This window comes from Eleutherodactylus coqui, chromosome 13, assembly GCF_035609145.1.
Source record: "Eleutherodactylus coqui strain aEleCoq1 chromosome 13, aEleCoq1.hap1, whole genome shotgun sequence".
Lineage (NCBI taxonomy): Eukaryota > Metazoa > Chordata > Amphibia > Anura > Eleutherodactylidae > Eleutherodactylus > Eleutherodactylus coqui.
This window is the reverse complement of record NC_089849.1, coordinates 59,534,494-59,551,219: the sequence shown is the minus strand read 5'-3', so window position 1 is coordinate 59,551,219 and position 16,726 is coordinate 59,534,494. Positions and strand designations below refer to the sequence as shown.

General features: G+C 43.1%; 1 protein-coding gene across 2 annotated transcripts in view; it reads left to right on the top strand.

Moving 5' to 3' along the window:
• The window catches only part of LOC136588018 (protein MTSS 1-like), a 125,780-nt gene that overhangs the window by 46,856 nt on the left and 62,198 nt on the right, over positions 1-16,726 (top strand). For both annotated transcript variants that reach the window (XM_066586909.1, XM_066586908.1), the window contains exon 3: positions 8,566-8,639. In XM_066586909.1, coding sequence (XP_066443006.1) covers positions 8,566-8,639 — 74 coding nt within the window. The remainder of the gene's footprint in view (positions 1-8,565; positions 8,640-16,726) is intronic.

Genomic DNA, 16,726 nt, shown 5'->3' with positions numbered 1-16,726 from the left:
TTTGGGGTTTTTTTTGGACCATGTTTACCGGGCGGGGTAAATAATGCATTACTTTGATAGATCGGACTTTTACGGATGCAGCGATACCAAACATGGTTTTTTAATTTTGTTTTAGGATTTTGATTCTTTTATTTAGTCTTTGGACCCGTAAAAACACAGTTCATTAATTACAACTTACTGGTGGATGATCCGCAGGGTTTCCTCCACATGGAAACATACCCTATATTCTACATAAACCTACCCTTATAGTGTTCAGTCAGCACAGGTGTTTAACAGTGATTGAAAAATAGTTGTGCAATCACTTTTGTTCTTTTTATTAAGCAAGGTTAATGGCGAGCCGACTGGATTAATTCTATAGGCACATTTCCAAAAATTACAATAAAACGGCAATTGGATTACTTTATTCCCCATAATTGTGTCAGAAAAAAAACGGATATCATATTTGACTTCAGTGCACTAAAGTTACTATGAGCCGCCTATCTGCTTATCTGTTACAAAAATTGTGTTGCACAGTGTTATTAGTACTTCTGCCCCCTATATATGTGACGGTAGTCCACCAGTTTAGCATTTGGATATGAAATGATTTGGTATCTGACTAGTCAAGCCGCATTGTTTTTGCATTCTCCTAAATGTTTATGAACCAGCGTCCCCACAATACTAATGGTTTAACAAAGTTAGCAGTGTTTATTGGATACAGGCACTGTATTAAGTGGGTCAGGCGGAAAGTCATTCACCGTCCGCCAAAACAGGAATCCCATGACAGCCCACAGCCTTCAGCATCTTGACTAGGATTAGCTCAGAGATGGAAAAACGATTAGAGACCTTGCAGAATATTTATCTGTTTTGATAGAATTTTTAGCCACATTTTCTTTGAATCTCCAAATGAATGGAATATCTCACGCTTGCGTTTTGCGCACAGACCCCAAATTGGCCACTTCTCTACATATAGAAACCTATTTTCACAGTTCATTGTAGACTGGTTGGCTCAATGATATATTGAAATCAATACTTCAAGAAAGAAGGCGTGCTTTTATTATAGATATCCGTATTCACATTGTTATCGTATTGGGCCGTTGACGGTCTAATATTTCAGCCTGATACCAGACACCGCAACTGGCTAAAGGGCCTTGTACACAGGCCGATGATCAGGTGAACGATCGCTTATTCCCGATCATTGCCTAGCAATCAAACAACAACTTATTGGATGCTTACTGGTCATTAAATTCAGAAATTATTGGTCGGCAGCACATCCACTTGTGCCAACACTAAAGTAAATTGGCTCATGCAGACGTTTGCCAAAACGGTGCTGTAGGTGCTTGTTGCGTGTAGAAGAACCCTTTGGGTGCTATTACACAAGCTCCGCTAATGTTCATGATTTACTGGTACTTGCTGTAACTGGACTGGCAACTCGAGGCCAACAATTATCGGTAAGTCACGTGCACTAGCGTTCATGTAATGGCACCCTTAGTATAGTGCGATAACCATCAATTACATGGATAAGAAACATTCTTTGGAGTTTTCTAATATGCTGTCATGGTAAAGGGAAGGATTGGCCTATTGATTTGAGAAGGTTCAAAGCCTGAAGTGGTAAAAGTGTTGATGGCTCTTCTTAAATATCGCGATCATGTTGTAGGGTCTCAACAGGGAGCAATGTGCCTCTGTTAAATCCCTTAATTGCTGGGTGCTTTCCAATCCCAGACGTTGCAGCAGGCTGTCATATACAGCAAAATCCCAGTGCCGATAGCGCCAGCTCAGCTCCTGTGCTCATGCCATCGCTGTGATGTAAGTGCACAGTGTGCGAAGTCCTGTGACATAAAAGTATGTCCTGCTTTGGAAAGGGATTAAAGCTTATGGAAATATTTGTGCAGGAAAAGTTAATGTACACACTTCCTACCAAGTCCCTGGAGAAAAAAATGCTGCACTTTTTTTTTTTTTTGCACTGAGTTTTTCTTCTCATGTATTTAGAAAACCTCATATTTGGTTTGTAGGCTTTCCTGTGTTCAAGTTTCTGGCTCAGCGGTGTTCTCAGCACTGAGCAGCTAGCCTCTCTCATGATGGGCGAGTTGGGCTTCCCCTCTTCTCTTTCAGAGGCTGTGTAGCATAACCATGCCCACTCAATACTACACAGCTATCTCTGAGTAGCTGCTGGTTATTTCCCTCTCACTGCTAAGAGCAGAAAACTCACCTGGAGTGAATTACTGCCCTCTGTTACAGTAGCTTTCTTTTTCTCTCTGTCCTCATTTCTTACACCATCCCCACATACTGTCATACAGCCCTCTAGAATAGCTTAGTGGAAAGGTGGTGAATGCCCCTTCACAACAAGGGAGCAGGCGTCCGTTTAGTCTGACAGAATTTGCTAAGATTTGAGTCCTCCAGTCTGCAGTGCCTTAGAAAACAATACAGCATTGAGAATCAAGCAATCACATTTTTTATGAAACCCAATTACAAAAAGTCTTCTTTTAAAAAACACATGGATTAAAGAGAAAAGTGTAAATGTGTGCATAGCCTTTTAGTAGCGCCTGTGGTGTTTGAATATGGTGTCTGATCTGCAGAAGCTTGTTGCAGAGTAGTAAGAGCTCGGCAGATTGATGGATGGTTTTGTGGGGAATTAAATTTGTAAATTGCTGGTTTGCTCTCCGTGCAAAGAGAAAAGAGATGAAGACTATATATATATATATATATATATATATATATATATATATATATATATATATATATATATATATATATATATATATATCCCCTGTACATGAGAGGACTAACTATAGCATGCGTGTGCTGGAGTAGACCACACTTAGACGCAGTTATTGTATATGTGCTGTTATGAAGTGGAGATTAGATAAACAGCAGGCACTCTCGGTATTAGTGTATTTTGACGCCACCAGGAATTCCTGGTGGAGTCAAGATTGACAGGGGGTGACGCCCCCTGAATGTGATTGGCTGCAGAGAGTCTTCGGCTGCAGGTCCTGCAAGCCCACTATAGTTCATTAGAAAAGCCATGCAGCGGCCGCCCCCGCCAGTGAGCAGCATCTGGAACAAGTGACCTCCCCGGCGGCAGCGGCGGCCGCCTTCGGTCCCACAAGGGCACAAAAGTAACATACAAAAGCCATGCAGCAGCGGCGGCTGGCGCTGCGCAGCCCCAGGAGCAAGTTCCTTTCGCGGTGGCTGCAAGCCCAGAAGGCAGAACCCCCCCCCCCCCCCCCCTCTGTGGAACAGCTGGCCGCTGTCGGCAGCAGGGAGCGCAAACCGAAGTGTCACTGCTTTCCCGGGAGCGGCTATCACAGAGCAGATATGCGGCCGCCGCTATACATATCCCAGCCGCTGGCCGGAACTGACGCGTGAGACGACGGCAATGGCAGCAGGGACGGAGGTGTCAGGCTACGACAGAGAGGTGAGCGGACGCCAGCATACCACGCTTGGGTGAAAATGGCATCCGGGACAGACCTGAGTTGCTGCACCGTGTGCATTGATTTTTTTTCCCCATTGCTGCAGCCTTCGGCTGAGACTTACTACAGTTGTTAGACTTGCATTGTGACATGTAAATGCTGCCACATTACAGCAGTACCATGGCAGCATTTACAGGCAATAATATAAGCTTAAGAACTGTAGTAACCCTCAGCCAAGGGCTGCAGCAGTGGGAAAAATCCATGCACACTGTGCTGCTAGGACCTTCCTGCCTCGGCCCAATCGGCAGCTGGGGGTGTGAGAGGGGTGTTCCGGTGTCGTCAAGATACAATAATACCGGGACTGTCATGAGAGCCATCTTCCCATCACTGCAGACTCTGCACTGCTTACGGAAACCTTCGTGTAGAACAAGGGTGGAGATAGACAACAATGGATGTGCCACGGCACCAAACATCACATCTGTATGGTTGCATGGAGCTGGAGTAGAGATGACCGAACCTACTCGGTTCTGGTGTTTTTGAACTCGAGCACCGCCATTTCCGAGTAACTCAGTACTCGGACGAAAAGCTTTGGGGGGTTGCAGAGGGGGAGAGAGAGCTCCCCCCTGTTCCCTGCTGCTACCCCACCACCACGCCGCCCCCCGAATCTTTTTGTCCGAGTACTGAGTTACTCGGAAAAAGCGGTGCTCGAGTTCAAAAACACCCAAACCGAGCAGGTTCGCACATCTCTAAGCTGGAGTGCAGTCCTATACTCATACCGCACATTTATGGCTTGATAGGCACTAGTGTTAACGGCCCTTTAAACGGCCAGATTATCATCGGGTGCAAATGTTAGTTCGCCCCATCAGGCTATGCAAGTGTACCCACAATGGTACAACGCTTGTTCGTTGACTGATCAACTTGGTTATACTGCACAAAAAATTATCTGCAGCGTTTCTCCATGTAGAAATGGTGGATGTGCTGGTGACAAGGATGCCACAAGCGCTTGCCTTTTTACATTGCTTGCCATGCCACACTTGCAGGTGCAGTCTAGCAAAAAGCACTATTACATGAGCGTTACAGGGGTGTTCCAGGCATTTGATGTTGATGACCTATCCTCAGGATAATAAGCCGTACTTGATCGGTAGGGATCTGCCACTTGGGATCTCAGCTGATATCCCTTGGCCCGCCGTCAGTTCAACGGTGCTGGACATCTGCATTGATGCTCAGTGCCAGAAGGCTTTACTCCCATTAAAATCTATTGGAACAGTGCCTTCTGTTACACTTGTACTCTGACCACCTTTGCGGATATCTGGGCCCCCCCGCACTGACAGTGGGCCAGAGAATCAGCTGATCGGCAGGGGGGCCTGAGCAGTGCACCCCTGCACATCAACTATTGGTGACCTATTCTGAGGACAGGTCATCTATAGTAAATGCCCCTTTTAACGCTCATGTAATAGCGCTAATTGCTGGGTGGGTATTTTTTAATCTACTGTATGCTAAGAGTTAATAAATCTCAGAAAACCCCAATTAAAGGGGTTGTCCCGAGGCAGCAAGTGGGTCTATACACTTCTGTATGGCCATATTAATGCACTTTGTAATGTACATTGTGCATTAATTATGAGCCATGCAGAAGTTATCAAAAGTTTTATACTTACCTGCTCCGTTGCTGGCGTCCTCGTCTCCATGGTGCCGACTAATTTTCGGCCTCCGATGGCCAAATTAGCCGCGCTTGCGCAGTCCGGGTCTTCTGCTCTCTTCAATGGAGCCGCTCGTGCAGAATGCCGGCTCCGTGTAGCTCCGCCCCGTCACGTGCCGATTCCAGCCAATCAGGAGGCTGGAATCGGCAATGGACCGCACAGAAGAGCTGCGGTCCACGGAGGGAGCAGACCCCGGCGGCCATCTTCAGCAGGTAAGTATGAAGACGCCGGACCGCCGGGATTCAGGTAAGCGCTGAGCGGTTTGTTTTTTTAACCCCTGCATCGGGGTTGTCTCACGCCGAACGGGGGGGGTTAAAAAAAAACAAAAAAACGTTTCGGCGCAGGACAACCCCTTTAAGTACTGATTTCATTATGATCTATGGTGAATATGGCAGTACAATATGATCTGTTAAAGTTTTTACATTACTGCCAACTATTTTTTTTAGTGTTTTTTTCTTTTTTGTTTTTCCTTTAGCGCTTAGTGATGATCTACAAATGACCGTTTTTTATTTCCTGTTATTTTCTAGTACTGTTTGAGTGTTTGTCATGGTGATAGGATGTTGTGACCACTCTCCCTTACCACATCTGCAGGGTCCTATTGTGCCTCGGGCCCTGAGCAGACCAGATACCTTGTCAGGAGCCTGTAAATGACATCAGTGCTGTCGGCGCGTACTTTCTGTATTCCCAGCTGGGATGTGGTAGCATTATACGGTGTGATGGCCTCCCACACGCTGCTCTTAGCCAGTTTGAGTGGAATTGATGTATATACATGTGTGGGTGCTTGTATTTATGTCTATATAATCGCTGCACCAGTCTTGAGAAAAGCGCCAGAGTTTTTAACTACTTGGAAAGGAAACAACTCTAACTTTTTTTCTATTTGACAGGGTCAGGGTAGTTTGCAGGCAATATCAACTTTTATATAGACAATCCCCGTTATTTTCCAAAGAGTTCTCTTCAGATATGTTTGTGCTAATTGGAGTGCATTTTCAAACAAAGGGCCCCTTTACATAATTATTGTGCAAATCATCGTTTAATCTTGTGAACATAAACGATTATTGTTCAGTATAAACAGAACCAACCAATGAATGAAAATTGTTTATCGTTCTTTTTTTTTATACTGGCATAAAGATCCTTTTTCGCACATTTGCCGTTCTTTTTGTGTTTTTTTAAAAAAAAACAAAAAAAAAAACGATCGGTCATCCACAGACTGTTTCCAGATTTGTCTGACAGAGCGAGGATGGACTGGACGAATATGTTGCACCCGGAAATAATGGTAGTCTTTATTTGTAGAGCGCCAATTTATTCCACGGCTTTACTTCACTTTTTTCCTCGTTCAGCTCTTAGGACTGAGATAAACAATGGAACAAGTAAATGCGAGTGTTTCGGGAGCCTAAGGCCAGCGTACACAGAGACTTTTGTGTAGTACTGATTGATTTTAAAGTGATCCTCTGATTTTGGGACAAGTTGGTCCTGGGGCCAGAGGAGGGAGGGGGGGCTGTTTACCTGGAGGAGATCCTCTTTGCTGTCTCTCTTATTCATTGACAGTGGGTCTTGTTTTAGGCCATCCAAGATAGCCTTTGCAGTCTTCAGACTACCTAATCCCCATAGCGCAATGGTAGTTTTAGACTACTTACGTACTATACCTGCTCTCTGATTGGCCAGAGTTGCTCATGTGAGCAGCACTGACCGAACAGAGCAGTGCACAGTGAGCATTAGGCCTGTTTCACACGGGCTACAAAATCTCACCTCGCTACAAAATCTCAATTTTGTAGCCCATGCTGATGCAACCTAAGTCAAGTAGATAGAAAATTGTTGCAAACATCTTGGATGGCTGAAGGCAGGGCCTGAAACCAACAGATCGGAGAGGCAGCAGAGATAATGTCCTCCTCCCTCTCTGGTCTTGGGACAGAATTTTGTCCCGGAACTGGAGTTGCTTTAACAGTTTATTGAAGGACTGCAAGAGTCCATAAGATTGCCTGCAACTCCATGTATTTCTTTGAGCTGCAGCTATAACTGAATTGTTTTAAATGGGTTTTCCGAGTTTTTTTTAATTTTATTTATTTTTTGTTAAAAGCCCTCATGCAATAAGATAACTGATCAGCACATACTCTCCTCTCCCCACTGTGTTCTGCAGCACTGCTCGGTCCTCCGCTGCAGTGTTGGTTTACAGGCTGCAGTACCGCCTGTGTATAGGCTGCTGCAGCCAATGATAGAGCTCAGTGATCGATTGCTCAGCTCTGTCATTGGTTGCAGCACCTGAGAATTCTCGTAAACATTCGGGTTCAGCCTGTAAACATGATGTCAGAGGGGAGACCTGGAGTGGCAGAGTGGGACACAGCAGGGAAAGGTGGGTATATGCTGGTCAGTTATCTTACTGCATGGGGGATCGACTTTTAACAACAACAAAACAAAAAAAAACTACTCGGAAAATGACTTTATATTGATCAAAACTGTTACAAAAAATCTACCTATAGTCTTGGCTTTATTGTTAAAAGGCAGAAGATATTGCAGAATCTTATGTTGCAGTTTAATATACTTTTTTATGTAATTTGTGAACCAGGGGGCAGCACTCTTGGTACCAGAAGTTGAATAAGTCAAAATGAAAAATAAATAGATTGCACCAAAGTCCATAAAGAGGATCTGTTTATAAAATACATGTTTGAGATTGTTTGAGATGCTTGTATTCCGCGGGTAATGACTATGCTGAAGCACCCTTCAATAGAAAACACTGCAGTGTACAATTCCTCTTTTATTCCTCTTGGAAATGTATGACTAAATGGAGGCTTGTTATCGGTGATTGAGCAGTTTCAGGGTATAGGGAGTCACCCTCTTGACTAGGAGAATATTAAGAACCAGTTGTCTGATAAATGGACTGTATGATGGCCACATTTAGGTTATATCAACTGGTTTTCGCCTATTGGACATCCCCAATAAGAACAAAAAAAAATTAAGTAAAAAAAAAAAAGTGAAGAGTGGCCGCAGCAAATCGGCTTCAGTTGTTGTTGCTGTTGGACATAATTAGCGCTGTTGCAGGATTATACGGTGGCACGATGTCTAGTCGGCTTTGGAATATGTTGGTGCTGTATGAAGGCGGTTGCCATTCTGTGTCATACCTGGTTGGCTAGTGATTGGCACCATACCTCCTACAGGAGGGGTCACCCTGCTCCCCCCAGACTCCTGGTCGCATATTCATACCATGCTGGATTTCCCCAGAATATGTATAAAACCCACAATCTGTCTGTAGATAACATTTTGCAATTCTGTCATTTTCACCAGGCGGCCCTCCGCCAGGCGTAGATTTTTGTTTTTTAATTTTTTTTTTGTTGTGTCTCTGGAAAATTAAGCAATGTCAATTTCCTTGCCAGCGAGTTTCATCTTGGCCTGCGTTTTGCTTCCTTGGCCCAATTCTTAAATTCAGTCTGCTTTGTAATTCCTTGCACACACTAACTGCTGTCTTCTTCTTTTTTTTATGTGTATTTCAGAACTACAACTATTGTAACTGGATCATTTTTGGACGCTTTTCAGAAAATTGCAGATATGGCTATAAATACCAGAGGTAAATATTTTACTTTATTACTTCTGCGCAGAAAATCTGTTTTTATCTTGAGTCTTTTCGTATTTTGTTATAAAGAAGGCTGTGCGTGTTGGCGACTTTAGATGCAGGCAGTGATGGCCCCCATCACAATGTAGAGTCATGCAATGGACCCTGAATAAGTGAATGGGACAGAGGGCAGTCACTCCCTGCCATTTTCATACAGGTGATTGCAATCCGTAAAAAAAAAGTCATATTTTCATGCATCTTTCTTATGATTATCATGTATTTTTTGCTCTTTTCATTCACTGTTTTGTATAAGCTTTGGGGAAAATGGTGATTTGGGTATTTTTTTTTTCCATGTACAGCGCCACCCATGTCCACAGGCTGTACCTGGTATTGCAGTTCGGTACCATTCAAGTAAATACAGCTGAGATGCAGTAGCGGCCAGCAGGCACCTTGACCAGAATTGCCCTGTATCTGGGAAAGTTAGACCCTGTTTTTCACTAATATCTTAATATCCCTTTAAAATAGTCTATGAAATGTAGCAAGATGGCCGCTGCTGATGTTACCCTGAAATAAATGGCTATGCCAGGCAACACACAAGTTTTGAACATGGCTCAGTGGTAGATGGATATATACAATCTTTCCTCACTCTCTACAGTTCTTCTGGTGGCGGTCTTCCTCTGCTCTGTTAGTTGCAGCGGCAATGACGTCACTGACACTAGCGGCGTAGTCTGCGACAGCATACAGGGTGCACAAATATAATGCTTCCTCTTTTACCACCAAAGCTTTGACCATAATGGTCTTTATGAAGCATACCAATCCAAGCTATGAATTATTGGGTGTATATAATTATAATCTATAAAAAACATATATAATAATGACACTAGCGGATTAGTCACACATCAGGATCACCATGTTTTCCTCACAAGATGGTGATGACCCTCTCAGGAATTCCCTTTCAGCTGGAACTTTTTTCATATCTGTCATCTGCCATTACTTTTTTAAATCACTACAATGATTCACAGCGCTTTATATTAAACCTGGTGCTTAAATCAACACCTGGCCATCTGGCCTCTAACTATACAGTATATTTGGCCCTGTCTTACAGGCTTAATGCCATCACATCAACAAAACAGAAGTCCTTTAGCAATACTTGTGCTGTAGTAAAGAGGGGGACGTCTCTTCCACCCAGTCTAGGTGCCAAAATCCCAGGAGCGCAGAAATGTATGCCCCATTTAGACAGAATGAGCTGTCAGGCAAGCGTTGCCTAATGGTGCATGCCCTGAGAGCGCTGCTGGAATGGAGGCCTAATGTTTTGTGTATGAAAATATGCCTGTTGTGTAGGGTTTGACACAAGGGACATGATTGCCGGTGATGGTTATTGGCTCAGTTTGGCTGGTGGTCATATAGCCCATTGGCCGGATGTCCTTACTGCGGCCGCAGGAAGTAGAGAGCAGTGGAGGACAGAGCAGCGGCAGAGTGGAAGCGCTGTGAAAACAGAGGAGGGAAGACTTTTTTGTTTTTCCACATCTCTGAGCTGCTTTTACAACTTTTGTTTTTCCTGGATAACCCCTTTAAGAATTTCTAAGACTTTAACCTGCTGGAGGAGTAGAGGGTTTCCCCATGGTCTACTGGCATGTCTTCGGACCTGCTAGCTATGTTGGACTACGCTATAGTATACCAATGTTCTTGGTACGCCATAGATGGATTCCATGGCACTTTACACAAACTCTCCAATGATTTATTATGACTTCTTGTTTACTTGCAAGTAAGTAACCTTAAAGACAAGCAGCAATGGTATTGTCTATATACATCTACTACTAATTAAGTCTGACAAGAAATAACGAAGGACTTTGGTTCCTGCATTGATGTGGTTGAAATAAACATTTTGATCCTCTTTCATTGTGTCTTGCATTGGTATGCTTGCATCGGTGTAAGACATTCTAAGTGAGAGGAGGTTGTATATTATCACAAAAAATATTTTTTACACCCGTGTTCAGGATTTAAAAAAAAGGTGAAAACAGCGCCACAGGTCGGTTGTGCGGTATTGCAGTTTGGAAACACATTAACTTCAATGGAGCTGAGCTTCAATACCACAAACTCACCTTGGACAGGTGTGGCACGGGTTTCTGACAAAAACAGTTATTTGTTTGTAAATCTGGAATATCCCCTTTTGACAATTTAAAATGGAAGTAAGCCGACCATATTTTAAGAGGTCATAGGTGCTAAGCAATTATTAATTTCCTCTGGCTCTCTTGGTGCTGTGATTTATCTAGGCCATAGTTGCTCTCTAAATCTGAAGTCTCTTGGTTCTTTTGTGGTCTGCTAACACACATTTCACCCTTTGCAATCCAATTTTGGATTCAGGGTTTCCTAGGGGGCTTTCTCTTTCTGACATTATACAATGGTGCCATCTGCTGGCTAGAGCCAGTACTGCAGTGCGGCTGGCAATATACAGTAAGAATGCCCTGCCAGACGTCTTCCAACATCAGAGCTGCACAGGCTTTAATCAGAATGTTGGAAGACGTCAGACAGTGGATTGGAAAAGGTTAAGATCCGATTAATGTATCACAATGTGCCCTTGCTAAGAGGTTCTAGGACAGCGGGCTAACCGCCAGCGAGAGCGAATTGTACTCTTGGCGCATACCTGCATTCAGTACAGTAAGATCTGTGAGCTCTCCACCAGTTGTTTGATTTTCGTAAAGTCATGGGTTAAGACGGACGTACACCTTTCCTCCTGCAACACCCTCTCATACACATGCATGAGCATGCGTATGCTCACAATTGGAGAAGGAATAAGCCACCGCCAGTTGCTTATCTTCCTTTAAAACAAAGGATCGGTCATGTTTCTTTCCTTCCAAGTCGGGATAAATCCAGTATCTGGTCTCTGCCATACGCATTAGCTAGTTCGGCCATTGATCATCTAATGTGTAGGGGCACCTTTAGAAGAAAAGCTGTGGCTTTGAGTTGCTCGTGTCCAGCCTCTGTGTTATGGTTTTTAGACTGGTCGACTTCTCGTTTATCAGCGGATCATTGGTTCGTTTACACTTCCCGAATGTTGTGGGAACAAGGAATTGAAGGAACTTTTGGGCCCAGTGATTAGCCCTTGTAAAAGACCCATTAGTTCCCCCCTTACCCCTCCCTCCACCAATGTCATACCAGACGTTGTAGAACGTTGGCTAATGCATACGCTTCTGCACGTACCTCACATATATGGATAAGTCCCATCAAATGTGTTTCAATGAGCACATGTCAACAGACAACAACATATGAAGAATACTTACAACAGCGAGTATGACTGGCCTCCTTGCAACTATAGGTATTGTATTACATTCATCAACATCTAGCATCTTAATACTAGAAAGACCCTCTGCAGAAAATCCTGCTGCCTTTGGCCAATTTTATCTATCCAACCCACTAAAAATAAGTAGCACGTTGCCGGGTGGTGGCAGAGTCTTTCATAAAGTAGCTTTTGAAAGTTTTATGGTAGCATGACACAATGACAGTTTCTTGAGGATGACACATTGGGCTGCAGGAAGTGGTGAAGCCCGGTGAGCGGCATTCCCCGGGGTGATTCTTCTGTAATAGCAGTGTTTTCATAATATCACGTGGTTGCTCTGGTTACTCTGTGTGGGCACATGCCACCAGGAAATCTGTTAAACCCTATTTGAGTTGTGGTTCGGAATATTTTCAATGAAGTCTCGTTGCAGATGTTACGTTTTAATACAAGAATGAATTTTTCTTTACTTCAACTTAATCGGCGGCGTTCCCGTTTCACTATAATTTAGTCTTTTTCCTTGTGGTAATAAATACCATACCATTTTTGTGAGATATTCACATGATTACTGTGTAAAGCGCCTCATAGACAAAGGCATGGTAAACTATTACCCCAATAAAGGTAGAATCAAAGAGCTGCCACTTTGCTGCTGTCAGCAGTGTGTTGGGTACTGCAGCTGGCATTCATCTGAAAAGGAAATCTGGGAGGAGCATTGTGAGGAGAGCCCAGCTCTCAGCCAATCGGCCGCCTTCTGAGACTGTGCACTCCCAAGTGACCTTTTCAGCTGAATGCCAGGCACAATGTATATTTGTTTCTACTGTCGCAAAGTAACCTGAATTCCAGAACAAAACCCTACTGCAGATTTCAGAGCACACAACATGCCGTCTAAGTCTTGTGGATTGTTTCTGCAGTGTGTTGATTTCTATTAAACCTCATTCACACTGTACGCTGCCTTATGTGCAGATTTCCAGTGTGGATTCTGCTGATAATCTGCTGTCTAAGATTAATTGCCATCACTTCCATTTAAGCTAAGTAAAGGTCTGGCATTCTTGGATAGTTTGTAAAAAATAGACCCCTTTTTTTTTTTTTTTTTTACAGTGCCCGGAAAACTTTATTTTTTTTATTATTGTGCACCAATTCTTGTAATTATTTTACAGGTCAAAGTAGAGTCTGCTTATCTATTCACATCACTAGTTTGAGTTGTAGACATATGACTCAGTCTTTATTGTTCATAATAGTTTTCAGATATGTCCGTTTAAAAAAAAAAAAAAAGCTGACTGTTAGGGCTGGACACTTCACTAAATTAATTTATTGTAGTTTTGCCGAGGCACAATTCTTAACCTTAATAGTCAGAATCGTGAAATTGAAATTAGCCGTGACCCCTGTGGGTGAGACCAATATTGGCCTGGGAAAAAGTGGGGTGTGTGATAACGTGAGGGAGGAAAGTTCATGGGGGTTCTGATGAGGAGGAAGAGGACCATATATGGAGATTGTGATGGGGTGTGTGCATAGAATATGGGGGGGCTGGGTGACTGGGATTTGCGCATAGTACATGGGGGACTGGGAGGACTGCGGGGGTGGAACACCATCCTTCATGTGTATATAACGTTCATACCTCACTCTTTAAATATGGGAATTGCATGCATGGCAGCTCTTTGAAAAGTACTGATTATCAGAATTGTCCCATTCAATTCTGATAAGTATGCATTAGGGAATTGCAGTGTGAGATTTTTCTTACCTTTTTAAAAAGGTGTCTTGGTATTTCTAGAAGAAGAAAATCTAGATTAATATCGAGAAGAGATTTAAATTTTCGGTCAAATTGCCCAGCCTTATTTTTTGTAACTTTCTTATAGAGGTTGTCTAGAAAAATATAGTAAAACGGGTTGGCAACCCTGTGTACGGCCGGCTGAAGGTGCTGGCCCCTGGCTTGACCCACTCCAGGGGAAGTAGCACAAAAGTCACAGGTGGTCATACTCCAAGAAGTTTGTCCTTCTATGATAGATTTTTAGTCTTTTTTTATTAATACACAAGTACGTTTGGTACGTTTGGTACTTCAGGAAGCTCGAATTTAGTAGCTCATGACTTCTACATCAGTAGCCCACACGCCACTGTGTGTTCTATTATACAGAGCCCTCGGGTAATGTGATGGTCTATAGATAAGGTAGAACAATGTTATACGGGAAATGCAAAATATATATTTATCTACATCTGATGGACAAGTTGCTGCTTGTCTCCTGACATGTAGGAGAGTGACATGTGACTACTGTTTTGTTTTTTTTAATTCCATGAGAAAATAGCTGAGACGTCTTGTGTTTACAGTAAAGACAGATTACGCAATAAGACTCCTCTCACCTGGTCTTTTCCACTTCCAATGTCTTACGACTGAGCATTGCATTTTATTAGCCACTGCTCTTTCAGGAGGTTCTGCTGAAGTCACCGGCCTCGTGGATGAAACGTAGTGCATGTATAGTGAAGAATTTATCCAATCTGGTTACTATTGAAAATGCTTCCACATTGTGGTTTTTAATTGTTTTAGTCACACTTCAAGTTATATTCTCGGAAACTTACATTTTTGTCAAATTATTACATTTGTATGGATTTTAAATGGGAAGGGTTGAATATCTTTTTCATACGTTTATAGACTACAATGAATTGTGAACGGTCGAAGGAAAATGTGGCTCTGGGTAGCAAAAGTAATTGTGGCTTTTTCGTAAGAATCGGTGATGACCCTTTCTGTCATCTAGAAGTACTGTTGGGTGTTTAGGACCTACAATTAGTAGGCAGGTGGTAAGATCAGACTCGGCTCCCGTATATAATCTCTGCTGAACTGTCTGAAGTTCAGGCATCCGCACCAGTCTGCATATAAATGTGCTTTTTCTTGGAGCTGTTCACTTGTCTTAGGAAATGTACAAAATGTCTTTTTTCCATGGAATGCAGCATATGAAATTTGGTATGGGTGTCCCACCGCATTCTGTTTCCATGTATTTTCTGTTCTTCTTCTAGAATTCACAACACGTGGCAATTTATAGCACAAGGGGCCTAGTCATCTGTTTATCATTCCAAGCCCTTACGAGTCGGTAAAAGGTGACTAAGAGATCTGACCCAGTCACTTAAACACAGCCCGTGGTTTTAATAGGAATAAATCAAGAGTAAGCCATCTTAATAATGGTACATTCAAGCTATTTATTACCGAGCACGGCTTCACCGTATGACACCCGGCTATGGGTGTTTTTATATGCTACAAGCTAGATCTATAAACCAAGATGTTTCAGGACGGCGAACATTTTATTAGCTTGGTTTCCTATTTTGGGAGGTTTTATTTTCGGTGTACAGGTGTACTTTAAAGAAGGGCTTCTGTAAGATGTTGCAGGGGTTGGACAAGCTCCGTTAATACCCAAAAGTGGTTTCAAAATGCACTCCACAAACCACAGTTCCTTTTAAAGGGCAATTAACTTTACAAAAAAAATAATAATAATTTGGCTGTCACAATGACCTGCCCGTAGCTTTGATGGGGGGTCCAGGTGTTCTGACCCCACCAGTTGCTAAGCCAAGGGGCAGAACCATTCAGTTGATCGTTGTACTCAGTTAACTTTTTGGTTCTTCACTACTTGGTGTATGGGCTCAACAGAAAAACTAGTAAGTCCCATACACACCGACAACTGCTAAAGGGGCACATTGCTTAGCTGACCACCTTGGCCCCCCTCTCTTTTTTTTTTTTGTTTTTTTGTTTAAGCAATTAATGAGTGACTCTTCAACTAGACTCCACCGATCGAACGTCTAACGTTTGACAAAGGGGCCATGGCGATCATGTGAGCTCTACAGCGTCTTCAATGTTTACATCGAAGTACGATCCTGTGAGTGCTCAGAACGTTGTATCTTTTAATGGCCGTTCGGAGTACTGCAGGACGGTTCCTTTTGAAGCGAATGGGACAATCCTGTAGTATTTAGAACATATGCTATAAAAATGCAACATTCTGAGCACCCACAAGATCCTACTCGGATGTAAACCTTGAAGAGGCTGTAGTGCTCAAGTGATTGCCGCAGTCCTTAGCTGATTGGTAGGGTCCTGGGAGGTGTATCCCCACTAATTAGATAATAAGGGCCTACCCTCAGGATTAACCCTTTCCAATACAATTTGTATCCTGGTTTTCCTAGGGGGCTTACTCTTTTTCTGCTGTTATTAAACAGCGCTATATGCTGGCTAAAGCCAGTACTGTATGAGGTGACACATTGAATAGGCCCTGACAGCAGAGAGGCTGGCAAGATACAGTAAGAGAACCCTGACGGACGTCTTCCAACATCGGAGCTGTACAGCCTTAAATCATAATGTCTTTAGACGTCAGACAGTGGATTGGAAAGGGTTAATATTTAAAGGCTGGATAACCCTTTTAATTCTAATGCCTCTTTACCCGCCCATCAGGTTCTTACTTATAATAAGTGCTCCTCATTTATTTTTCCTTGTATATCAACTGCACTCCCCAATCACCACCAATGAAGCCCTTGGTGGCCACCTACTTCGCCTACCTTACCCGGAGATGTTAAACTAGTGGGCACAAAGTACACCAAACTGTAGTCCAGGTGGCTTCGAACTGCTATGTGAATTTGTCAGCTGAGCAGTTAATATGATGGAAATCTCATATGCGTGAATGGAATTTTTACCTCTTGGTAGAAGAGAACTCAACGCGCATTTGCAGTCCAATTTTTGAGTTTTCACAGAACAGTCGCTGAAAAACTCATTTCAAGTGAATAGGACAAGCTGCTGTGCATGTCTAAATGATGGAAAGCAAGCGGCACTCGTGGAAGAACCATGACCCTTTATTGTGTCAGG